The sequence below is a fragment of the Pseudorca crassidens genome, chromosome 14, assembly GCF_039906515.1.
Source record: "Pseudorca crassidens isolate mPseCra1 chromosome 14, mPseCra1.hap1, whole genome shotgun sequence".
NCBI lineage: Eukaryota > Metazoa > Chordata > Mammalia > Artiodactyla > Delphinidae > Pseudorca > Pseudorca crassidens.
The window spans coordinates 44,889,390-44,916,312 of NC_090309.1; the positions used below are offsets into that span (position 1 = coordinate 44,889,390).

Below are 26,923 nucleotides of genomic sequence, written 5' to 3' on the forward strand. Positions count from 1 at the left end.
CCTTTCCATATGTTTATTGATAATTTGTATATGCTCTTTTATGGAATAGCTGTTCAAGTCTTTTGCCCCTTTTCCTATTAGATAGCCTACATTTCCTTATTTTTTGAAGGAGTTTTTTTTTTTTTTAATATTCTGGATACAAGTTGTTTCTTGATATCTTAGGTTGGGTTTCCCAGAAGGAAGCCCTGAGATGAGGATTCTAGTGCAAGAGATTTATTGAGAAAGTGCTCCCTGGAAAAAACAATATGGGAGTGTGAGAATCAGGATAAGGAAGAGGAAGAAGCCAAGCAAAGGTGTGGCTTCAGGCAAAGTCCTGCTGAGGGTAGCTTCAGCCTGATGCCTCAGGGGAACTCTGGGATATTCTTTATATCTTAGGCTTTGTCCCAGATTGAGAAAAGGAAGCTGGATTTTCATATTCCTGGTACGTAATTCTGATAGATACTACAACATGGATAAACTTCAAAGACATTATGCTCAGTGAAGCAAGTGAGAACAAAAGGACAAATGTATGATTCTATTTATATGAAGTACCTGGATTAGTCAACTTCACAGAGACAGAAAGTAGAATAGTGGTTACCCATGGCTGGGGGGATGAGGGAATGGAGAGTTATTATATAATGAGTACAGAGTTTCAGTTTGGGATGATGAAAAAGTTCTGGAGATAGATGATGGTAATGATTGTATGACAACGTGAATATGCTTAATGCCACTGAACTGAACACTTAAAAATGGTTAAAGTGGTAAATTTTATGTTATTTATATTTTACCACAATAAAGAAATAAAAGACTCATATACACCATTATCAAGTGGGATTTACCCCTGGGCTGCAAGGATGTTTTAGTTTATGCAAATAATGGGTATGATTCACCACATTAATAGAATAAAATATTTTAAAAATCATATGATCATCTCAATAAATGCAGAAAATGCATTTCACAAAATTCAACATCCATTAGTGATAAAACTCTCAACAAATGAGGTATAGAAGGAACACCCTCAGTATAATAAAGGCCATGTATGACAGACCATAGCTAACATCATGCTCAATGGTGAAATGTTGAAAGATCTTTCAGGAAAACAGGGGTGCCCACTCTCATCACTTTTATTCAGCATAGTACTGGAAGTCCTAGCCAGAGCAATTAGGCAAGAAAAACAAATAAAAAGCATCCAAACCAGAAAGGAAGAAATGAAATTGTCTCCATTTGAAAACCCTAAAGACTCCACCAAAAACCCTTCAGAACTAACAAGCAAATTCAGTAAAGCTGTAGGATACAAAATAAACATAAAATTTAGTTGTTTTATGCACTAAAAAAGACTATCTGAAACAGAAATTAAGAAAACAATCCCATTTATGATAACATCAAAACAATAAAATATTTAGGAATAAATTTAACCAAGAAGGTGAAAGATCTGTGTACTGAAAACTATAAGACATCAATGAAAGAAACTGAAGAGGATACAATTAAATGGAAGGCATCCTGTGTTCATGGATTAGAAGAATTAATATTGCTAAAATGTCCATACTACACAAAGTGATCTACAGATTCAGTGCAATCCCTATAAAAATTCCATTGCCATTTTTCACAGAAATAGAAAAAATAATCTTAAAATGCATATGGAACTACAAAAGACCCCAAATAGCCAAAGCATCTCAAGAAAAAAGAACAAAGCTGAAGACATCACAATATCTAATTTTAAACCTATTACAAAGCTATAGTAATCAAAAAAGTATGGTACTGGCATAAAAACAGACACATAGACCAATGGAACAAAATGGAGAGTCCAGAAATAAATTCACACATATGCAGTCAACTAATATTTGATAAAGGAGCCAAGACTATTCAATGGGGAAAGGATAATCTCTTCAATAAATGGTGTTGGGAAAACTGGATAGTCATAAGAAACAAATGAAATTAGACCTCTATCTTACACTACTCGCAAAAATCAACTTGAAATTGATTAAAGATTTAAATGTAAGACCCAAAACTATAAAACTACGAGGAGAAAACATAGGGGAGAATCTCCTTGACTTTCGTCTTGGCAATGATTTTTTGGTTATGACACTAAAAGCAAAAGCAACAAAAGCAAAAATAAAGAAGTGAGATTACATTAAACTAAAAAACTTCCGCACAGCAAAATGAAAAGGCAGCCTCTGGAATAGGAGAAAACATTTGCAAACCTATATCTGATAAGGAGTTAATATCTAAACTATATAAAGAACTCATACAACTCAACATCAAAAAAAAAAAAAGCAATCTGATTAAAATATTGGCAGAGGATTGAATAGAAATTTTTCCAGAGAAGACACACAAATGGTCAACAGGTACATGAAAGAATGCTCAACATGACTAATTACCAGGGAAATGCAAATCAAAGCCACAATGATGTATCACTTCACACCTGTTAGAATGCCTATTATTAAAAAGACAAGCTATAACAAGTGTTAGTGGGGCTGTGGAGAAAAGGGACCCCTTGTGCACTGTTGGTGCGAATGTAAATTGGTGCAGCCACTGTGGAAAAAAGTAGGGAGATTCCTCAGTTTTTGTTAGTGTGATTAATACTGAATATATTAAGATGTATAATAAGTATTCAAGACACAGATATGAATTACCTGTATTTATCATAGAGCATTTTGCATAACACATATTCATCTTATTTATGCATTTAGATCACCACATTAATGATATTTTAATTTTATTTCTATTACATTATGAATGTCTTGAGATTCTTTTTTGTATCCTCTACTCTTAGCATAGTTACTGGCACTCAGTTGCAATGAAATTTATGAATAACTTGAATTTCAAGGAAGGAGAAATCTTTGTATGTAGTTGTGTTTAATAATGTGGGGAGGATGATTCAAAACTTCAATGGTAGCATACAAATACTTTTTTTATAGAAAATACTTTTTTTAAATAATTAATTAATTAATTTTTGGCTGCACTGGGTCTTCGTTGCTGCGCGCGGGCTTTCTCTAGTTGCGGTGAGCGGGGGCTACTCTTCAATGTGGTGCACGGGCTTCTCACTGCAGTGGCTTCTCTTGTTGCAGAGCACAGGCTCTAGGCACACGGGCTTCAGTAGTTGTGGCACGCAGGCTTCAGTAGTTGTGGCTCGCAGGCTCTAGAGCGCAGGCTCAGTAGTTGTGGCACACAGGGTTAGTTGCTCTGCAGCATGTGGGATCTTCCCGAACCAGGGCTCGAACCCCTGTCCCCTGCATCGGCAGGTGGACTCTCAACCACTGCGCCACCAGGGAAGCCCAGTAATTCACAATTTTTAAAGATTATGCTCCATTTATAGTTATTATAAAATATTGGCTATATTCCCTGTACTGTACAATATATCCTTGTAGCTTATTTATTTTATACATAGTTTGTTCCTCTTAATCTCCACTCCTATCTTGCTCCTTCATGCTTCCTTCTCCCCATGGTAACCACTAGTTTGTTCATTATATCTGTGAGTCTGTTTCTTTTTTGTTATATTCACTAGTTTGTTTTATTTTTTAGATTCCACATATAAGTGGTAACATACAGTATTTGTCTTCCTTGGTCTGACTTACTTCACTAAGTGTAATACTCTCCAGGTCCATCCATGTTGTTGCAAATGGAAAAAATTCATTTTTTTATGGCTGAGTATATTCCATTGTGTGTGCACGCGTATGTGTGTATGTGTATCACATCCTCTTTATCCATTCAACAGTTGATGGACACTTAGGTTGCTTCCATATCTTGGCTATTGTAAATATTGCTGCAATGAACATTAAAGTGCGTGCATGTTTTCGAATTAGTGTTTTCATTTTCTTCAGATATATACCCAGGAGTGGCATGTGTTTTTATATCACCAAACAGAACTAACATTATTTCAGGGAAATCTAAATTCCGCCAGCAAGTGAATATGAAATAATGCCCCAGACAGTAATTTCTTTACCTTCCTGCCCATAGAGGGCAACATGAACAAGTTGCTGGATGGGTGGTAGTGTTTATAACCTCTTGTCTGTCAACAGTGTTCAAGAAAGTCAGTGTTAAACTTGGAAAAAACAAAAGCAGTGTGTGTTGAATCTATAAAACTTTAGTGGGAGGAACTCCTGTCTGGTTCCTCTGCCTGCAGCCTCACCTCTTTCCAATCCCCCCACTACAGTGCTGCTAGAATTTTCTTTTTAAAAGAGAAATCTGATACCATTCTCTTGATTTTTTTTTTTTAAGCTTTAATTGAACCTATTGCCTATAGGATAAAGACCAGTTCTTTAGTATGATATTTCGGTTTCTTCACAGTACGACCTCAGCTTTCGTTTCCCACTGTTCTCCACCCCTGGGAAACCATGATCTTTCTCCATGGAAAGCTATTCATGACGCCCAAACATACCATGCTCTTCTGTACTTTGATGTGTTACTTCTGTTACTCTTCCACCTGAAATGCCCTGACTTTCCCTCTCCACTGAACATCTGCTTTTCATTTGAGGCCTGCCTAAAAGGTCACCTCTTTGTGAAGATTTTCTTGACTTTCCACTAAAACTTAACCTTGTTTCTTCCTCAAGTAGTACCCATCACACATTGCACTGTTTTAGAATAATCAGTTTGTCTATATTTCCTAGCTGACTGTAAGGTCCCTGAGGGTTCATGTGTCATAAGGAAACATCTTATTCATCTTTGTATCCTCAGTGCCTGGCTCGTAATAATTACTCAAAATGCACATTCACTGAGTGGACAAAAGAAAAGGAACTGAACAGGAAGTTCTCATAGTGGACAAAACCTGGTGGGCAAAACTTTAGACTGATATTACAGCTAAGGCATGTGAATGGTGCTTTTCACGAGTTCGGGAAGCACCTGATGTTACTAAAAGATTATTTTTGAAATATATAGGAATTTCTTGGTGAATTTTAATTTCTTCACCGCTTCTTAGTGGCCAGTTTTTTGTTTTGTTGTTTTGTTTGTAGTATTTGTCAAGGTGGGGGTCTTTTAGTGCAGAAGTACAGGGATATTATGTTATTTACATTTTGGAGAAATCTTGGAAGCATCAGGTCACTTGATTTCTAGGCCAGGTGGAATTCCGCTTTCTTGCTTCTCATGAGACGAGGGTGATCTACAATCTGTGTGTACTCGGCATACTCAGTAACCGATTCCAGTCTCATTTATGCCTTTATGCTGATATCAGCATTCAGGAGTGCAATGAGGGAAGAGGAAGCATTCCTTTCATGATTCTACCTCAGACTTGAGCACCATAGTATGTTGGAAAACACATGATATATATACCAGTAAGTAGACACAGATGATGTTTTGTAGAGGTGGTCATTGCTATACCATCTACCAGGTCCTGCAGTTGGTTAAAAAAAAGAAGAAAAGAAATTAGTTTGGCAGGATTTGCTCTTCACAAAATCATGCTGATTTTTGCCAATTCTATGTAATTTGATATGCTCTTGCAAAATGAGTAAGAGAAAAGTGCTTTCACATTGAGCTTCAGGAAAAATATGGCCATTGTTCCTATGACCTTAGTTTAAAAAAATTCAAGTATGAGTAAGACAGGGACATGGTAAATAAAAGATAAAATAAAGGAGATGGAGACAGCTGGGTAACTAATTCAGAATGACCAAAACTCAAAAATTGTTTGTAGCTGTAATATAATTCATATATTATTGCCATGTCTCAAACTAAAAAGAAGGGGAATGAAATCGAAAGCCCTCTGGGATCAAAATATGCTCAATTCAGGACTTGAAAACTTGTCTTTTAAACTTATGCTAGTAAATTTCTGCAGAACATGTGTATGAATTTGTGAAAGGTAACAATTACATACAAACAAATTCTTCCTAATTTATAGTCAAATTCTCCACATGATTAATGAAATATAGGAGATCTAGTTGATATTACCTACTAACATTATTTCAGTCATTACCATGTCGATTTCACAATGATTTTGGAAGAGGCTAATTGAACTTTGTCAAATATAAGTAAAGGGCATAACTCTGATTTCTTATCCATTTTGCTTTTATTAAACAAAATGATGGACATTTACGTTGGTTCCATGTCCTGGCTATTGTAAATAGTACTGCAATGAACATTGTGGTACATGTCTCTTTTTGAATCATGGTTTCCTGAGGGCAAATGCCCAGTAGTGGGATTGCTGGGTCATATGGTAGTTCTATTTTTAGTGTTTTGATGAATCTCCATACTGTTTTCCGTAGTGGCTGTATCAATTTACATTCCCACCAACAGTGCAGGAGTGTTCCCTTTTCACCACACACTTTCCAGCATTTATTGTTTCTAGATTTTTTAATAAGGGCCATCGACAGTTGAATGGATAAAGAAGATGTGGCACATATATACAATGGAATATTACTCAGCCATAAAAAGAAATGAGATTGAGTTACTTGTAGTGAGGTGGATGGACCTACAGTCTGTCATACAGACTGAAGTAAGTCAGAAAGGGAAAAACAAATACTGTATGGTAACACATATATATGGAATCTAAAAAAAAATGGTATTGATAAACCTAGTTGCAAGGCAGGAATAAAGATGTAGACATAGAGAATGGATTTGAGGACACCGGGTGGGAGGGGGAAGCTGGGACAAAGTGAGAGTAGCATCGACATATATATACTACCGAGTGTACAATAGTTAGCTAGTGTGAAGCAACAGCATAGCGCCGGGAGATCAGCTTGGTCTTTGCGATGACCTAGAGGGGTGGGATAGGGAGGATGGGAGGGAGGCTCAAGAGGGAGGGGATATGGGGACATATGTATGCATATGGCGGATTCACTTTGATGAAATTAACAGAAACTAACACAGTATTGTGAAACAATTATACTCCAATGAAGACCTATTTTTAAAAAATGATGACTAAATGATTTCAAATGAGGATTCATTCTAAATGTTGAATGAATGGGTTTTAGTGAAGTTGGTTTATGTGTAGTACTTCCAGTTTTTACTGTGAGTGAGGGGCACAGATAAGAGAATCACCAGTGCCCCATATTCACATTAAACTAATTTTGTTGTTTTCTTTTAAAACAATGTCTCTTACTAAATTACATTTCCTTCTATGTAAAAATCAAGTTCTTTAAATGAAAGTTATGAAAATTTAATTATCTTAACGTATTTATTCACTCAACTAATATACAGCACATACTATGTGCAAGGCACTGCAGGACACTGATACTATATACTTAGTTTAAAAAAATAGATTTGGTTTACACTTTGCATTAACAGATCTTATATATCAAATTACATGCCACAAATTTTATGGCATTTCATTCTTAACGTATTTATCTACTCCCTCTGTTTCATCATGGCATTTCACCAAAGATTCAAGCTTCTGTTAATTTGATAAGAATTGCCAACTTGTATGACTATCGGAGAACATATAGACATGGTTCTAGGTGTTATCCATGCTTTCCGCATGCAGCTCTGTGCCGGAGAGTCTCATCACCTGGGTTCTCTTGCTCTGTGCTTCTCATGGGGTTCAGCATTGGGGAGCACTGGCCGGCAATGTAAGTGAGAAAGACAGAGAGGTTGGGATATTCTTTCCTAATTTTTTCTTCTGCAGCATGATGATGGCAGTAGCTCCATTCTCTATGGACACAGCTCCTGTCCAGTGGTTCCTATTCCAAGAGGATGGTCTTCCAGGGTTCCAGAAACACAGTTTCCTCCTCTTGCCCCTTCAGACCTAGAGGTAGAAGCCCTCCCCTCTGTTGCTCCTCCTTGGGTACTTTGCCACCCTCTGTTGGTTCACTTAACTCCCCACACCTCCCTCATTCATCCCTTCATTAAATTCTCCTTTCTTAAACACTTCAAGGGTGCCGCCTCTTTCCTGCTGGTACTCAAGAGAATAGTTTTATATCTGGGGAAAAGTTTCCAGTGGTAACACGATAAGAGATGCAAAGCCATTTGAACTATATCGGATGCACTAGAAAAATAGAATTCAGTTTCCAAGAAACTTGTAGACAAACTCTTCTGCACTTCCAGAATATATGTGAATATAGTTGGTTATTTATAAAGTTAATGAATTGACTGGAAAAAATTCAATCCTGTTTTTTGCTTTGCTTGCATCCAGTCTAAATGCAGTGACTGCTAGTTTAGAGGTGACAAACTGTGGCCTAACAAACCAAACCTTTATTTTTTGCAGGTAAAGTTTTACCATGCAGCAACACCTACCTCTTTACATAGCATAGTCTATGGCTGCCTTAGACTACCATGGCGGAGGTGAACACTTGCAACAGAGACCTTATGGCTCACAAAGCCTAAAATATTTACTATCTGGCTTTTTACAGAAAGCTTCGCTGACCTTTGAACTAATTGATTGAAAGATGTATTTGTCATTTTATTTATTTTGGCCTCATTTGGATACTTCTCTGCATTTTGTATACCCCATATGCTCTCTCACACATACAGTAGCTCAATCAATGTTGATTAATGAAGGAAGGGAGAATGCACTGACAAATACAGAACTCATAACCTCAGTTTTACTTTAAATTCAGAGAATACATTTTCATTCTTTTGCAAGATTTATTAGCCAAGTTTTAAATATGGTTATGGAAATTTGGGGTTTGATGTTTTAAAAATTGGTAACCTGGTAGTTCTATACACTTAACATATGATGACTATTATTATTAAAAATTCGTTTGAATTCCATTTATTGAATAATTTAAATGGGGGCACATGTTCAAACTTTCATCATTGTTATATTTCCTAGTGGTGTTTTGAGAGTGGTACAGTTTTTTAAAATAATATGAAATACACGTGGCAATATATTAACTTCTGAGTGGTAGAATTATAGGCTTGATTTTTTTTGTTTCTTCTTTTTGTGTTGTTGATTTTTCCAAATATGACAATAAGTATTATTTTTATAATGAGAAAATAAGGTAATTTTTAAAATATGGAATATGTTTAGCTTCATGTAACTGAATATTTCATATTGCTATTTTAGTTTGAGAAACAAAAGACAGATCTTTAGATTACAAAATTCACGGCATAAAATTAAGTCTGAGAACCCTTCTCAAGCTACTATTTTAAGAAAATATTCAACTGGCATATATTGATTGAAAACTAGGAAATAAAAACATTCACATTAAAAATTTTTTAAAGTTTTGCATGAATTTTAACTTTAAATAGCAGAATATCAAATAGATAATCTCATATTTGTATATGCATTTTTTATACATCTTCCTACTGCCATTCAACAAAAGGAAATAAAATGCCTTCATATTTCCTCATTTGTAATGTTCATCATTTGTAATTTGTATTTAATGATATGAAAGCAGATCTACATTTTTTTCTATTATTAGAAGTGTTTGTTTTAACCCTCTTTTATTTTCAGTAGCCTAAGAGCACCAGTGGTACCTTATGTGGAAACTTACTTGTTGGTTTACCCAAAAGGGACTGCTGTGTGACAAAGTCAGATGATGTCCTAAAAATGGTATTATTATACCCAAGAATAGCCAGTTTGTGTTTCTTCTTTAGAAGGTCTTAAGCTTTTATGTCATGGTATATAATTTATCAGTTATATTTCTGTTGTATTCCTTCACTGTGAGGGTAGTGCCTGCCACATGGAATTTTTGTCTATTTTATTAATGCTCCATTATTTGTTCTGACATAGACTAAGTTCTGTTTTAAATAGGTATTGCTAATGAAGGTCTCTAGGATGTGAGTAGATCATAGAGGCTTACAATCAGAATAGAAGAGTGATTCTTTTCCACCTTTTAAAAGTCCATTTTATAATATTTGTCCTTTTCTATACATGTTTTTATTTCTCCTCTATTTATCAAGCTTCCATTTGTTTAGTATCTTTCCATCAGCAGCATAAGAACCATACAAATACAAGGAACTGAACACATGATACAACAGTCATACCCTGGAAATACCTGATAAGTGACCATTAACTTACAAGATATTTTTATGTCATACCACAGCCAAAACATTACATCAAGAGACACTTTTAGGCACATCACAAATTCATGAACTTTACTCGTAGGAGAGCCCATCAGGTCCTCACTCAAAAATCATTAATTCTTTCAGACTGTTTTAACAATCTGTGAATTTCCTGCACATAGAAAATCAGAAACAGCAGAGTTGAATGGGAACTCTATTTATTTATTTATGTATTAATTTTTGGCTGCGTTGGGTCTTCGTTACTGCACATGGGCTTTCTCTAGTTGCGGTGAGCAGGGGCTACTCATCGTTGTGGTGCTCATTGCGGTGGCTTCTCTTGTTGTGGAGCACGGACTCTAGGTGCGTGGGTTTCAGTAGTTGTGACACACGGGCTCAGTAGTTGTTGCTCGCGGGCTCTAGAGCGCAGGCTTCAGTAGTTGTGGCGCACGGGCTTAGTTGCCCCGCAGCATGTGGGATCTTCCCGGACCAGGGCTCGAACCTGTGTCTCCTGCATTGGCAGGCGGATTCTTAACCACTGCGCCACCAGGCAATACCTGAATGGGGACTCTTTTTTTTTTTTTTTTGCGGTACTGTTGTGGCCTCTCCCGTTGCAGAGCAACAGGCTCCAGCCGTGCAGGCTCAGCGGCCATGGCTCATGGGCCCAGCCGCTCCACGGCATGTGGGATCTTCCCGGACCGGGGCACGAACCCGTGTCCCCTGCATCGGTAGGCGGACTCTCAACCACTGCGCCACCAGGGAAGCCCGGGGACTCTTGATAGAGGTATTTTCAGCAACAAAAACCAGAGCCAGGAGAGAAGATAAGAAAACTATTCAAAATAAAGTAAAAACTCAAAACATAGTGGACCTGTGAGTATAGGTCAAACACCCTTACACTTCTCAAGAGCCTCTGAATATATCATTATGTTAAAAGCATAAGACAATCTTTTATATCCGTTGTAATGACATATTTCTTTAATAAAACATCAATTTCTGTTCAATAAAGCTTAGACAATTATGACACCTTTCTGCAAGATTTCCATAAAAATAATAACAAATGAAAAACATTTTGGGTATTGAAGACATATCATCATATGCTGTCTGAGAAACAAAAGATTACGTGATATTTATGTATTCCTCTGTGCTTTTCCCTGAGAAAAAAATCGTATGGACTTGGGAAAAATCTGTCTTTAAAGCCATGTATTTTATGACCTCAGTGTCTTTCTGGTTCTTTAAATTCACTGGCAAGTGGTAATCTCCAGCTAATGCTTCCTCTAGGTCATTAGTTAACTAGAACAGTTCCCGGAAGAGACCCTTTTGAAAAGTCTACAAGAGGGACTTCCCCGGTGGCGCAGCAGTTAAGAGTCCACCTGCCAATGCAGGGGACACAGGTTCAATCCCTGGTTCGGGAAGATCCCACATGCCGCGGAGCAACTAAGCCTGCGCTCTAGAGCCCGTGAGCCACAACTACTGAGCCCACGTGCCACAACTACTGAAGCCGGCACGCCTAGAGCCCTGCTCCTCAACAAGAGAAGCCACCTCATTGAGAAGCACGCGCACCTCAATGAGAAACAGGTGCACCGCAATGAAGAGTGGCCCCCGCTCACTGCAACTAGAGAAAGCCTGCATGCAGCAATGAAGACCCAACGCAGCCAAGAGTGAATAAGTAAAATAAATAAATTTGTAGAAAGAAAAAAGTCTGTGAGAGATTGGATTTCTTGATGGTGCAGCATTTCTTTGTAAATATTCATAAAGCAAAGATGCCATTCTTTTTTTGAAAAATAATTGACAATTCAGCCATTTTCGATGCCCAGTTCAATGATTTTTAGTACATTCACAGAATTGTGCATCCATCACCACAATCAAATTTAGAATATTTTCATTTTCTCAAAAAGAAACCCAAAAGAAATAAAATGGAAAAGAAAAAGAAACCCACACCCCTAAACCATGGATCTCATTTCCTCCCAACCTCCCCAGACCTAGACTAAAACTAATTTACTTTCTGTCTCTATAGGTTTGTTTCTTCTGGACATTTCATATAAATGGAATCATACAATATGTGGTCCTTTGTGATAGGCTTCTTTAACTTAGCATGTTTTTCAAGGTTCATCCATGTTGTAGCATGTGTCAGCACTTCATTTTTTTATTGCCAAATAATATTCCATTGTATAGATACACCACATTTAATTTATTAAATTATCAGTTGATGAACATTTAGGTTGTTTCTATTTTTGGCTATTATAAACAACAGTGCCATTCTGCGGCTGTATTTATGTTATTTTTATTATACTAGCTTATGGATGTGATTAGCTTTGCAAATATTTGTCACCAAGGAGCCTGGTTCAGGGTGAGTTTACCACTTCCTATAGTGTAAATCAAGATGGAGGTAAACATGGGTGCTTTTGGTATATGGGTAGTGTTATGTATGTGTAACCTGCAGGGGAAGCCTCAATTATAATACACAGAGAGAATTTTTCTCTAGTGATTCCTAAGTGGGATCATGGTCCATTTCAACCATTTAATTTCTGAATAGAAGAGAGTAGAGGTAATAATTTAGACCCTTACCAGTTGGGTATGATTCTTCCAAAGTCCCTTCCTGGGGAATTTAACATTCTAAGAAGGGATGAATTCAGGACAAATAATTACAAAGCACAAAACAAAAGTACCTTGAAGAAATCTTGAGAAATCTCTTCCTAAGTGAAAGGAGGATAGGAAGAAACTTTTGGATTTAATCTTACAGGATGTTGCAATTCAAAGACCATTAAATTGTGCATAATGTACAATCTTCTTTTGCCAGACAGAGAAGTTTCCTGATTGTACTCTTGAGATATTATGAAGCATTTCTAAGGCTGCTATTAAACTAGAGAATTGTGAATTGGTAGTTTTTCAAATAAGTTACTCCAGACCTCAGTCTGGTCTAAAGCTTCCTGTTTTTACAATTAACTCCTCATGTTTCTTTGTTGAGTATGTGTGTGTGTGTGTGTGTGTGCGCGTGCACATGTAAAACCTAAAGATAGACCAGGAAGCATCTGGGGCCATCTGGTTCTAAAGGGGAATCCAGATTTCTGTGAGGTCTAGCTACTAAATGTAAAGAGGATAAACAATGTATTTTATACAACTCCTGTGCTAACCCCTCAGCCATTACTGTCCAAAATGCCCTTAACTTATAGTTGGTGTTAAACTTTATGGGTTTTTCATTTATGAATGAAGCAGGTTGGTCTGTCTTAAGATAAATCACGTTATAGGCAATGAACACTTCCATGTTGTTTAGCGAAGCTTCTGAGGGATTACAAAGAAAAGTGGACATGTCAGGCATTGGGCTGTTCCTGAAAGCAATGCTTCCTTCTTGGTGCCTGTTCACTCTTTGTCCATGTTTCCAAATAAAGGATTGTGATTAAGAAAGAGTCATCAAGAGCAGAAGGAAAAAATTGCTAGCAACCAAGATGACCCAAGGCTTGTGTACTGGCCAGGGCAATACAAGATTCTACTCTGTATACCACCTAGCAAAGTGCCACATGAATGCATCCTAATTTTAATTAAGATGATTTCTCTGTTCTCCAAAGCAAGAGTCCTTCTGCTGCAACCAAAGTAAGAGAGGTTACATTTCAAGTTTTTTCCTCAAGATTCTTAATTTGAGGGGAATAATGATGAAAACAACACCGATAACATTTATAAAGCACTTACTATAGGTTGCCATTTAATTTAACTCTATTAATTTAACTCTGCTTTACACATGAAGAAAGTGAAGTGCAGAGAGGTTGACAGACTTGCCTAGGCTCACACAGCTGGTAAGTATCAGAGCCTGGATTTGAATCCCGCAGAAGATTCTAGAACCCAGGCTCTTAACAACCTAATTAAGAAATTGTGCTGTTCTTAATTCAGTGCTATGATAAAAACATTTTTTTGTTATTTTTGGCTGCTTTGGGTCTTTGTTGCTGCATGAGGACTATCTCTAAATGTGGCGAGCGGGGGTTACTCTTCACTTCAGTGCATGGGGTTCTCATTGCCGTGGCTTCTCTTGTTGCGGAGCATGGGCTCTAGGCGTGTGGGCTTCAGTAGTTGTGACAAGCAGGCTCAGAAGTTGTGGCTCACAGGCTCTAGAGCGCAGGCTCAGTAGTTATGGCACACGGGCTTAGTTGCTCTGCGGCATGTGGGATCTTCCCGGACCAGAGCTCGAACCTGTGTCCCCCACACTGGCTGGTGGATTCTTAACCACTGTGCCACCGAGTAAGTCTGACAAAAACAGTTCTACTGCTAATTTAAAATATAAGTACTCAAAGTAGATGTAAATGTAAGCACACATTGTAAAACTATAATACTATATTTTCTCAAAAAAAATTTGTTTTGCATGTCATTCTGTCCCAGGGAAAAGGTTTTTATTTTCCTTCAAAATGAGGAGGAGTAACATTTGATTTTGCTGGGGAACTGTTAAAATTACTTTGATGGTTCTAGTCGTGCACAGCATTGAGATTTATAACAAATATGTAATCTGTTTATTTGTCACCCAACTTGGATGACTTCCAAATGTTTCCTCTTAGTAGCTCTTGATTTTGTTTGGATTTTTTTCAATCACCAAATAGTCAAACAACAATGTCTGAATCACGTTTGCTCCAGTTAGGGAACACCAACAAGTTGAAAGACGGCTTTGGTTATTTAAAATCCTACTACATTCACTTGCAACTTTGCAGAACATGCATGCTTTCATGGACTGGATTTTTTAAAGGAGAGGAAGACAAAAAGGAAAACAAACAAACAAGCGAGTTTGCGGCCCAAGTCCCTCCTTTGCTATTTACTGCAGTGAGTTTTCCTACTCCGTTTTGCTGGCGAAAGCACGCTCAACAGATAAAATCAAACTGTCCGAAAAAGGCTGTCTGCATCCCTCATGTTTAAAGGAGAGGGATTTCGTTCCCTTTCCTTCACACATCAAAGAAGGCACTCGGGGAGGAAGTAAACCATAATTAGGCATGAGCAAGGGAGCAACAGACCCCTTCCTCTCCTTTCCCAATCCCCGCCCCCCAGGCCCTGGCAATAGTCCGGGGCGCGAGCGAGTCGCGGGCCACCGAAGCAGCCGCAGGGAGCGCGCGTCCACGCCTCGCCCACCGCCAAGATCTGGGCGGCGGCGGGGCCGGCCCGGGGGCGCGCGCGCTGGGGAGCGCGCTCATGCAGCGGTTTTCTTCTCCCACAATCCAGAGGCTGCGGCGCGGGAGGGGCGGGGAGTCGGCGGAAGGATATGGGCGCGGAGGGAGCAGCGCGCCCCTTTGACGGCGGGCTGGAGGCGCTGGTTGGGCGGCGGTGAGCGGGGTGTGATGCGGCAATGCGGTTCTGAGGCCGTTACTCTGGCTCCTCCAGAGAGGGCGGAGAAGGAGGCTGTAACGCGGCGGTGATTTTGTGCCAGGGCTTCCCTGAGGCGCACTGAAAAGGCTGGCGGGGCTCGGGAAACTGGGGGGTTAGGGACACACATTCAAGCCCCCACCCCCTGGGAGGGGAAGGGGGCAGGCGGCGAGGCTTGGGGTCGACGGAGGGATGGTGTGCGGTCGGTGGGAAGGGGCGAGCCCTGCCTGTCGTTGGTGAGGGGCTGCGGGCAGGGGAGGCTCCGCGGGTCAGAGCGGCTCCATGCCCACTTTGGTGGGTGGAACGTGTGGAGCGGAACGCGGAGGTAAAGCCTGACGGCCGCTCGCAACCCTTAACGTGGTATCTAACGTGGGATTTCATTTAGCCCACGGGGGGATTAATTCATTGGGGGCAGCCTCGCTGGTCTGGCTCCTCCAGGAGCTGGGCAACCTTGACGGGCTTTTTGTCTTGCTGCTCCAACCCCTTCTCCCTTCCTCCTCCTCCTCCAGATGCCTTTTCTCTGCCCCTCCTCGCCCGGTACAGACATTTCCAGGGCAGGCTGCTGCTCGTGGCTGCTGTCGAAGCCACTTCTCGGGATTTCGGCTCGTTTCCCTCTGGGGTGTTTTTTGAGGAGGGAGAGTTTTTCTCCCCTCCACGATGGGATTTTCTTCCCGTGCCAAAATGGACTTTCATTGATTTCTACTTACTTCTTCAACGTTTAGTGACCAATTCCCTAGGGTTATTTTTGTGGTAGTTCCTTTTTTCAAGTACATTCTCTGTAAAATGGAGAACGAGATTTTTACTCCCCTTCTGGAGCAGTTCATGACCAGCCCCTTGGTCACTTGGGTAAGTGGGGTGTTATTTATTGTATATTTTGCTGCATTATTTGTGGCTGCAGAGATGGAGGTGGGCGTTCGTGTCGTGATGATCATCATTCTGTTCTAGGTTAAAACGTTTGGACCTCTGGCTGCAGGAAATGGGACCAACCTGGATGAATATGTGGCTTTGGTGGATGGGGTGTTCTTGAACCAAGTCATGCTCCAAATGTAAGTGTTCTTTTTTTTTTCTTTCTAGGCAACTTTTTTTTTTTTTTTAAACTTGCATACTGTGAACTTAGAGGCTTTATGTTTTAAGATCCTAATTTAGTTTTTTGGCGAGAAAAATTCAGGTGGTTTAAGAATTGGACCTTGAAAGGAGTGATAATCTTACATTTATCAGCCCATTTATCACAAGCCAGTAATTATACGTGTTAAAATTGTGAAACTTTAATTTTTCATTCTGCAAATCATGTATTGTCACTTATTTTCTTCAATGCTGAAATCCAAACCACATTGTATCCTCTGATAATTTTGTAAAATGAAGAGGGAAATTACAATAGTTTCCTAAGGGAGAAAAAGGCTTTACTGTGAAGTTATGTGCATTTGGTGCAGAAATGTTTCTTATTAACCTTTGTGTCTAAAAATAAATGGCTCAAAATTTGAAACTGGTGAAGTAATAACAGATTTCAGAGGAAAGAATTTCAAACAACAGTTCTGATTGGTGAGGACTGTTGCTGTAGGAAGTACTTTAAATGCATATAATAACTAAAGTCTGATTAGGTGATTTATTGTGTGAATTAGTAGATTAATATTTGGGGAATCATTTTAAGGTATTCTTAGAGCTAGTTTTGAAATGCAGGTGGTTGAAATCTTGGTGACAACTGGCTAATGATTTAGTAGGCAAATCTTTGTCTTTTATGTTCATGATATTGGGTTTAAATTAAGTAGGAAAGTGATTTTGAGGTGGCAATTGAATATCGAAATCATTGGTAGCTGGATCAGTGAAATCAAAGCTCCATTTTTATCATAGTTATTGTAGTATATATGCATTCTCAGCACATCAGTGTAGTGAATATTACAGTTGTGCTTAAAATAATGTGTTTAGCCTTATTTGTCTTGAATACAAACTGATTACAAGAGTAGTTTGGAACTTTCAATTTTAAGACATTCTTATGTTTTATATGTTTGGGAATTTAGTACATTATTAATAAATAATTGTTACCAGAGAATAAATCTACTGTTAATAGACTAATAACCTAACATGTAAATGATCAGTTCAGTATTTTTTTTGGTATTAGTTTTCTTTTTAGATTTTTCTACTTAAAAGAAGGTATAAGTCAAATCCATAAATAACTGTTCCACTGGTAAACTTAACAGTCTGTGTACTCAAAGAGACTCGTAGTTTATATGCTCAAAGAGATTTTTGTGCTGTTTTTCATGTATGTGTTGATCCTACAGGGAAGTATTATACTACTACATGTTTTCCAGAAGTGTTTTGTGTAGGCACCCAAAGAAATATATGTTATCTGAATGTGTATGTATATTTTTTTTCTTAAAGAAGGAAAAGGGAATGTAGACATTAATTATTTCCAGGAATAATAAATATATTTTGGGCTGCTCTCCCATGGAACTATCTTTAATCTTTGAAATATCCCACTATTTCCCAAGCAAAATGGTAGAATAATTAAACTGACTTCTATTTTAGGGAACACAAATGACAGGAAGGGTAGCCATTACAGTAGATACTCAGAACTTGTTCCCCCTATGTCTCTTTTCTTGTTTGTTTTTGGACAGAAGATTGTGAGTTTGTATGCTGAACCCTAAAAAAACAGTGTGCTCACAAAAATAGGAAAATACATTACTTTAGTTTTCCCCTTTAATGGTTTTTATTTGAATGATTCTTTTTCCAAAAAACACTTAGATTTTTTGAATCCTAAATTGTTAGCCAAGGTGCTAAAAACAGACACTTCAGCTTGTTTCCACTTTGGGTACAGCTTTATACTTAAAATATATATGTGTCTATATTTTGAAAGTAATGGTGTCCCAAAATAGTGGTTGCCAGGTTGTTTTTTTGGGAGGAGTAGCTCCATTCCAAACCTCAAATCTGCTTCTGTTTTCAATTCCACCTCTCAGTTTCTTTAAAAGTTTTTTCAGTGTCCTAATTCTGTTCTGAATGACCTATATAAATTAAAAGAAAAGAAAATTTTAAAAAGGAAGACATATGTTTTAGCTTTTTAAAAACTATCTTTCTAAAATAAGATCAACACAAATTACCTAATTATTTACCAAATAGGGCAACAAAATACATTGTTTTAAAAGCTACATTTTACTAATTTTGAAATCATTAAGATTTCTATTAAGCACTTTGCTCAAATTAATGTTTGATTTAATATACTCTATTAAATTGTCAGTTGAAATGGTACCCAGTAAGTTAACCTAAAAGTTAGCTTCAGTCTGAGTAATTTCTAGATTACATTTGGTTATAGAATTTGTGAGCGAGAACCGTTTGTAAATGCAGCATGTGTATTTTCCTTCATGTTTCTTGTGCTTGGAGTTCATTGAGCTTCTTGGATCTGTGGTTTTGTAGTTTTTATCAAATTTGGAAAAATTTTGGCCATTATTTCTTTAAATATATATCCTTTCTTTGCCTCCTTTCCTCCTTTTGGAAGTCCAATTATATGTATATCAGGCTGCTCGATGTTCACTGATATACCATTCAATTTTTTTTTTCAGTCTTTTTTTCTCTGTTTCACTTTGGATAATCTTGCTAAATTCATTAATCTTTTTTTCTGTAATGTTTAATCTGCTGTTAATCCCATCCAGTGTATTTTTCATTTCAGGTACTGTAGTTTCATCTCTAAAAATTCAGTCTTTTTTATATCTTCCCTGTGTATAGATTTCATGCTTTGTCTTTTCTGTAGCTTCTTGAACATGTAGAATACAATAATAACTGGCTTAAAGTTCATGTTTACTAATACAGTCTGTGCCATTTCTTGATTGGTTTTGATTGATATTTTTCCTCATTATGGATTGTGTTTTCTTGCTTTTTCATACCTGGTAATTTTTGATTAGATGCCAGACATTTGAAAATTTACTGTGCTGTTGGGTGCAGGATATTTTTGTTTCCCATTAAAAATATTCTTGAGCTTTGTTCTGGAATGTAGTTGTTACTTGGAAACAGTGATCTTTTCAGATCTTGCTTTTAAGTTGTGTTAGGCAGTACCACTTTGCTTTGTTGCACTGCTGAGGCAGAACCCTTCTGAGTACTCTGGCTGGTGGAAACAGGAACTATTCCTGGACCTGTGTGAGCTCTGGGTGGTGTCCCTCTAATCCTTTTTGGTGGTTCTTTCACTGTCCGTGTGTAGTTTCCTCACACGTATATACTTATAAGTACTCAGCTGAAGACTTGAGGGATACCCTGTGTAGATCTCTGGATCTTTCTGAGCAGCTCTCTCTTAGGTACTCTGCTTTGTATATGACAGTCACCTTGCTGTCTCCATACTACGTTCTGTCTCCTCAACTCAGGGAGACCACTATGTGTGCTCTGCATAGGTTCCCCATTCCTGTTCTGTGGCCTAGAAAACTCTTTCAAGGCAATAAACTGGGGCAATTGTAGGACTTATCTTGTATGTTTACCCCTTATCAGGGATCTACTGTCCTTTGCTGCCTGATGACCACTGTTTTGAAAAACGCTTCATATGTTTTGTCTTTTTTTTTTCCCAGTCGTTTCAGGCAGGAGGGTAAATTTGGTTCCTTTTATTTCATGTTGGCTAGAAGTGGAAATCTGTTTATATACTTATAATTACATTTTTGCCCTGCCAGCCTTGTGTTCCTGCTTTCAGATATAGATATAGATTTAGAATTTTGTTTAGGAGCCTTATGGTAGAATTTTTTTTTCGTCTAAAGAGTTTTTTAAGAGTAAGAATATTGGTTAGTTCAGTGACTCTGGATTTGGTATTTTTGACCTAGAATTTGAAAGTAAAGAGCTGACTTCTTCGTGCCAGTTTATGACTCTGCCTTATAATTTCAGAGTCTGTTCACTTATTTGGGATTCAGTGTATTCAGAGATGAATCCTGGATTTCATTGAGTAGCTCCTGAATCAAAGAATCTCTGTAAGAGCTTGTGACATGGCATCAGTTCTCTTTAACTAATGGGAAGAGGAAGCTATTTAGAGATGGGCCAGCTCTTCTGCATGCTGCAGGGCATTTTCCTACTTCAACCAAACGAAATCTTTTTTCCGCAGTGCTAGCTATCAGACATAGGGCTTGGTGACAGTGAAGTGGAAATAATCATTTTCCTGTTTGAGATGTCATGCAGTTTTGCAACCAATGTAGAATATTACTTGCTATGAATTTTTAAGGAATTTGTGACATTGTAGTTGATTTCATAATCCTAGTCATATTACCTAAGCAGTTGAAAATATGGATATGTTATAGTTTTAAGTACGGAAAAATTGTTAATAGTATCAGAACAATATTTGGAATTACTTTCTATGATTCAACCCCATTAGATAGCTACAGAAATCTCTACTTGAATAATGTAGTAATTGTGATATACTTGTTATGGCATTTCTTCTTTTAGAATCTTGAATTTGAAGGTACTTTAGAAATCATCTATGAAAATCATTCTTATATGACACATGGTCATCCAACTTCTGCTTAAGTGTTTCCTGAGAAACAGCTTCATAAAGTGTACCCAAAGGAGCCATTTAATAGAGGAAGTTGACTGAGAAATCTTCCTTCATTCTATCAGTACTTAAGATTCAAAAATAGATTGTGCTAACTTTATGACTATAATAACCCCAAAGTGACTTATAAAATATATAAGTTGTCTTACCAGGTATGGCATTAACTCTGAATTTTGGTATGGTCTCTCTCATACAATTTTTTTTCTTTTTTTTTTTTTTTTGCGGTACGCGGACCTCTCACCGTCGTGGCCTCTTCCGTTGCGGAGCACAGGCTCCGGACACGCAGGCTCAGCGGCCATGGCTCACGGGACCAGCCGCTCCGCGGCATGTGGGATCCTCCCAGACCGGGGCAGGAACCCGTGTCCCCTGCATCATCAGGCGGACTCTCAACCACTGCACTACCAGGGAAGCCCTCTCATACAATTTTTGTTTAGTTTTGTTTCGCTTTTTTTTTTGCCATGCCACGCGTTATGTGGGACCTTAGATCCCTAGCCAGGGATCGAATCTGCGCCCTCTGCATTGCAAACCCAGAGTCTTAATCACTGGACTGCCAGGAAAGTCCGTTTTGCTTCTTTAATAACACACTCATGATGTAATCAGAGTTGCTGTCTTACTACCAGGTTTTGTGATTTATCTCCCAAATATTTCTCAGATGTGTCCCTGACTTTGAGATTAATGCAGTAGCCCCTGACTGATTTTCTTACCTTTGGCTTGCCCCCCTTCAGGTTGTCTCCTCATCTGTGATCACATGAAATTTTTTAAAACACAGATTTTATCATGTCACTCCTACCTTTAAGATGGCTCAGTAGCTTTCTTCTGCCCTCAGAGTAAACTCATTACTTGAGTGTCTAGACTCCTTTGAGGTCTGGCTTCTCCCTAATTCTCTATTTTCATCTTTGCATGGTACCAATCCTCAGTGCATAGCCTAATATTGAGCAAACTTAGAGTTCCCAAAGACAAGCTGTGTTCTCATATGTCTCAGTGCCTTTCTAGACCCTCTTCCCTTCCTTAGAACAGTCTTTCACCTTCTTACTATTGCTTTCTTTAACTTCGTTGCCATTCCCTGGCTCATCCTAGGCATAGTACTCCTCCTTGTGCTTCTATAGGACCCTATATATACCTTGGTAATAGCAGTTCTTGGTTAGCTAGACTCTACTGACTAACCTGTGAATTTCTTGAAGCCAAGGACTTTATGTTTTATCTCTCTGTTCCAAACACAGTGCTTGACACACAGTAGGTTCTTGATACACTTACCTTGAATAAATGAATAATAGAGAGGCTGTGTGGTAAACTGGAGTGAATTTGGCCTTTGAATTAGATGGAGTTGGTTTCATTCTCACACACACACACACACACACACACACACACACACACACACACACACGGTGTGTGACCTTAAACAATTGACTTGTCATCTCTAAATCTCAGTTCCTACCTCTCTAAGATGGGAGATAATGTTTCCTTCCTGGAGTAGACATAATCTCTACTAAGGCAGGGAAAGTATCGGTTTTCTGTTTTGTTGACCACTGTATCCCCAGTGCTGGTTTTTGTCATTATTATTATCCTGTGCTATACCATACCTACCTATTGATATTTATGTTTCCTCAAACAAGTCATGATCTTTCACAGCTTGGTTTTGTATGATCTCTATTGGTATCATCTCACTTCTCAATTTTCTCATTTATAAACAGGATAAAAAGAGAATCACAGGGTTATTATAAGAATCAAATAGAATGATTTGTGCACAATGCTTAGCATATAGCAAGTGCTCAATAAATGTTAGCTGTTGATATCTTTTATTTCTATTAAAATAATTATTTTCCCTTAGACTGCCCTTTCCCCTTTTTTTGCCTAGCAAATTCTTCCTCATCCTTTAATACCCTGTGAAGTCCCTTGGCAGAGTTAATTGCTCTCTCCCCTGTGATCCCTTATCTACCTTTACTAAATTGTTAAAGTGGTATTATTACTAGAGCGTTAACATTTGGAGGCTAGAGGTTTTATGTTATGGATCACCAGCACTTTGAATAGTGTCTGGCATGTATCACCAGTACCTAGCATAGATTTGGTACGTCATAAGTTTTCAGTAAATGTCAAAGGAATGAATGAAGATGTTTTATAATTTTATTAATTTCAAAATTCTGAGGATACTCTCTAGTTTTAGTATTGTAGAATTTAGTTTGTTTTCCATTTTAGTTTGTCTTCTATTTCTCCTTCTTTCTTTTGTTTTCCCTCTGTCCCTTTATTTTAATTACCTTCATTGGATCTTTTCCCCACCTATGTTATGTCTTGCTGAGGTGAGGTGGTAAGAACAACGTCATAGTCCGTGGTTTTGTATGGTATTAGAATATACAGAGCCTTCAGTTTGGTTTCCTGTAACTTTCTTGATGATGTTCAACATATTGAGATTTTTGTCCACAGCCTTACAGTTAAAATTCAAATAAAGAATTTGTGGAATTTAGAATTCATAAAGTCACAGTTCTGTATCAGAAGAAGTGGATCCCAACCTCCTGTCCCCATCCCTGGCTCTGTCTGGCACCACAAAGAGGTCCTCTGTGCATGCCTGTGGACATCTTGCATGCATGCCTGAGGTCCAGCCTCTTGTACTCCCTACTCCAAACAGCTGCTCCTTGGCCCAAGGATGTACACATCTGTAGCATAGTCCATCCCAAGGACAGATCTGGGAAAGAGGCCTGCGCAGGTCCTGAAATTGGGTTAGAGGTATTTAAACAAGAAATTCCATAGTTCCAGTAAATGGAGTGTCATCAAGAAGGGGGAGTGTATGGGTATGTCCTCTTGTTTCCATGGACTTCTTGCCCAGTAGTGAGGGGCATATCCTGAGGAAGGCCACAGTGGGGCTCAGGGCAGAGATCTCTTTTGCCAGGACCTATAGATACAGTGCTTAGTGAGAAGGATGAAGGGATGGCTCATTCAAAGATCAGTTCATTCATTTAATAGTTTCTGAGTGCTTACTACACAACAAAGTCTATATGACAAACTGTCTGCTAGGTGCTGGGGATGTGATGCCGAGTAAGACATGGTCTTTGCCCACTAGTAAGGGAGACAAGCTTGTAAACAAATTGCAGTGTGACATATGTGCTATGTAGTGGAATTATGTTCTTGGTACAGTGTTGGCACAAAGAGAGAAGTGATTATTTACATGGTGGAAAGGCTTCTTGGAGGAGAAAACATTTGAATTGGGACATGAAAGTTGAGTAGGAGCAATCGGGTGAATAGGAGTCACAAATAGTGGGAGTAGGAGGAAGGACATTTTAAGTAAAGAAAATAGCATGAAAAGAAGCATGAAAATGTGAATAAAAATGGAGGAATCGGGGAACTGTAGGATATTTTATATGGCCAAAGCAGAGATTGTATGCTTTTTGCACATGGGAAATGAATTTGAGGAGGTGGAGAGCGGGAAGCTGTCCTTAAGATACCATGTTGGAAGATTGAGGTTTTTCCCTGTGGAGATGTATATTCATTCAGGTCCTCTCCAGGGAAACAGAACCAACAAGATGTGTGTGTGTGTGTAGAGAGGGAGAGACAGAGAGAGTTAGATTTATTTTAAAGAATTGGCTCATGAGATTGTGGAGGCTTAGTCCAAAATCTAATGGAGTGGGCCTGGGTGAACTCGGAAAAAATGCACTGAGTTCAAAGGCAATTTTCTAGCAGAAGGTCAGTCTTTGTTCCATTAAGGCCTTCAAATGGTTGGATAAGGCCCATCCACATTATGGAGGGTAATCCAGTTTACTTAAAATTTGTTGATTTAAATGTTAATCTTGTCCAGAAAACACCTTCATAGAACATCCAGAATAACATTTGACCAAATATCTGGGCACTGTGGTCCAGCCAAGTTAACATATAAAATTAACCATCTTAACTAGTGTTTCTTTAATTGGATCCACAGGTGTTCTTGGGAGTCTTTAGGAATTTTTATTTTAAAAATATTTGTTATTTTTGGCTGTGTTGGGTCTTTGTTGCTGCACACAGGCTTTCTCTAGTTGTGGCAAGCGGGGGCTACTCTTTGTTGTGGTGCACGGGCTTCTTTTTGCAGTGGCTCCTCTTGTTACAGAGCACGGGCTCTAGGTGCACAGGCTTCAATAGTTGTGGCTGGCAGGCTCTAGAGCGCAGCCTCAGTAGTTGTGACGCACAGGCTTAGTTACTCCACAGCATGTGGGATCTTCCCGGACCAGGGATCGAACCCACGTCCCTTGCATTGGCAGGCGGATTCTTAACCACTGCGCCACCAGGGAAGTCCCTCCCACCAGGGAAGTCCCCAGGAATTTTAATGTTTGTGTTTTCATGTCAGTAATTTAAATTCTTCTTCAAGGGGTAATAATAGACATTTCTCCAAAGAAGATATACAGACTGCCAACAAACACATGAAAGAATGCTCAACATCATTAATCATTAGAGAAATGCAAATCAAAACTACAATGAGATATCATCTCACACCAGTCAGAATGGCCATCATCAAAAAATCTAGAAACAATAAATGCTGGAGAGGGTGTGGAGAAAAGGGAACACTCTTGCACTGCTGGTGGGAATGTGAATTGGTTCAGCCACTATGGAGAACAGTATGGAGGTTCCTTAAAAAACTACAAATAGAACTACCATATGACCCAGCAATCCCACTACTGGGCATATACCCTGAGAAAACCAAAATTCAAAAAGAGTCATGTACCAAAATGTTCATTGCGGCTCTATTTACAATAGCCCGGAGATGGAAACAACCTAAGTGCCCATCATTGGATGAATGGATAAAGAAGATGTGGCACATATATACAATGGAACATTACTCTGCCATAAAAAGAAACGAAATTGAGCTATTTGTAATGAGGTGGATAGACCTAGAGTCTGTCATACAGAGTGAAGTAAGTCAGAAAGAAAAAGACAAATACCGTATGCTAACACATATATATGGAATTTAAGAAAAAAAAAATGTCATGAAGAACCTAGGGGTAAGGCAGGAATAAAGACGCAGACCTACTAGAGAACGGACTTGAGGATATGGGGAGGGGGAAGGGTGAGCTGTGACAGGGCGAGAGAGAGTCATGGACATATACACACTAACAAACGTAGTAAGGTAGATAGCTAGTGGGAAGCAGCCGCATGGCACAGGGATATTGGCTCGGTGCTTTGTGACAGCCTGGAGGGGTGGGATAGGGAGGGTGGGAGGGAGGGAGACGCAAGAGGGAAGACATATGGGAACATATGTATATGTATAACTGATTCACTTTGTTATAAAGCAGAAACTAACACACCATTGTAAAACAATTATACCCCAATAAAGATGTTAAAAAAAAATAAATTTCGTTTGCAGTGATAATTCACAATTGAAAGATTTTTTTTTCATAGACTAAGATTAGTTTCTTAAGCCATTTTTTCAAACAGGGGTCTTTGACTCTTAGGATATCTATGGACAGATCCTCAGAGATTCTTGATAATTCGTTTCTTTAAAAGGTGTCACTCACTACTTTACTTCAGCTTGAAAAACAGTAATATAGGCTACAAAACATTGGAGGAATTGAAACAGGTAGCATTTGCATTTTAGAAGGACTGATGTTGGTGCTGATGAGGTCCAGAACAGAGATAGAGACCATACTGATGTAGAAAGGATGTGGAAGAGAGATAATGCTGACGTGGTGGGACTTGGTTACAAGTTTGGTATGTAGCACAAGAGAGGGGTGTGTCTCAGATGATTATCAAGTTTTTTACTTGGGTGAAGAATGGATGGTAGTGCCTTTTTAAGTAAGGCATTATGAAAAGTTGAGGGGAGGGGAAATGTAGAAAATAATTTTGAGTTTATTTTGGAATGTCTGGTGAGTAGTGAGAAATATCTTTTGGGCAGGTGGATATACATAGGTCTGGTGCTTAGAGGAGAAAGGTTTAGAGATATGGGAATTAGCTTTTAAGTTTGTAATAGAAACTAATGACATAGATGTCAAAAAAAATACACAAGAGGGCCAATGACATATCCTAGGAAACTGCACCATTAAAAGGCTGGAGGTTTGAGGAAAGTGGACAGTTTCACAAGGCTGCTGGGAGGAAATCACAAAGGGAGTCAGTTAAAAGATGAGCACAAGGGCTTCCCTGGTGGCGCAGTGGTTGAGAGTCCGCCTGCCGAGGCAGGGGACACGGGTTCGTGCCCCGGTCTGGGAAGATCCCACATGCCGCGGAGCGGCTGGGCCCGTGAGCCATGGCCGCTGAGCCTGCGCATCCGGAGCCTGTGCTCTGCAACGG

General features: G+C 38.8%; 1 protein-coding gene across 10 annotated transcripts in view; it reads left to right on the forward strand.

Annotated features, from left to right (window-relative positions):
• Window positions 1-26,923, forward strand: part of CCDC88A (coiled-coil domain containing 88A) — a 192,386-nt gene that overhangs the window by 51,691 nt on the left and 113,772 nt on the right. For 3 of the 10 annotated variants that reach the window (XM_067705003.1, XM_067705004.1, XM_067705005.1), the window contains exons 1-2: window positions 15,102-16,023; window positions 16,123-16,223. In XM_067705003.1, coding sequence (XP_067561104.1) covers window positions 15,961-16,023; window positions 16,123-16,223 — 164 coding nt within the window. In that variant the 5' untranslated portion in view covers window positions 15,102-15,960. Of the gene's footprint in view, window positions 1-15,100; window positions 16,024-16,122; window positions 16,224-26,923 lie in introns of those variants that run through there. The other 7 variants (XM_067705006.1, XM_067705007.1, XM_067705008.1 and 4 more) reach the window with 3 other exon arrangements.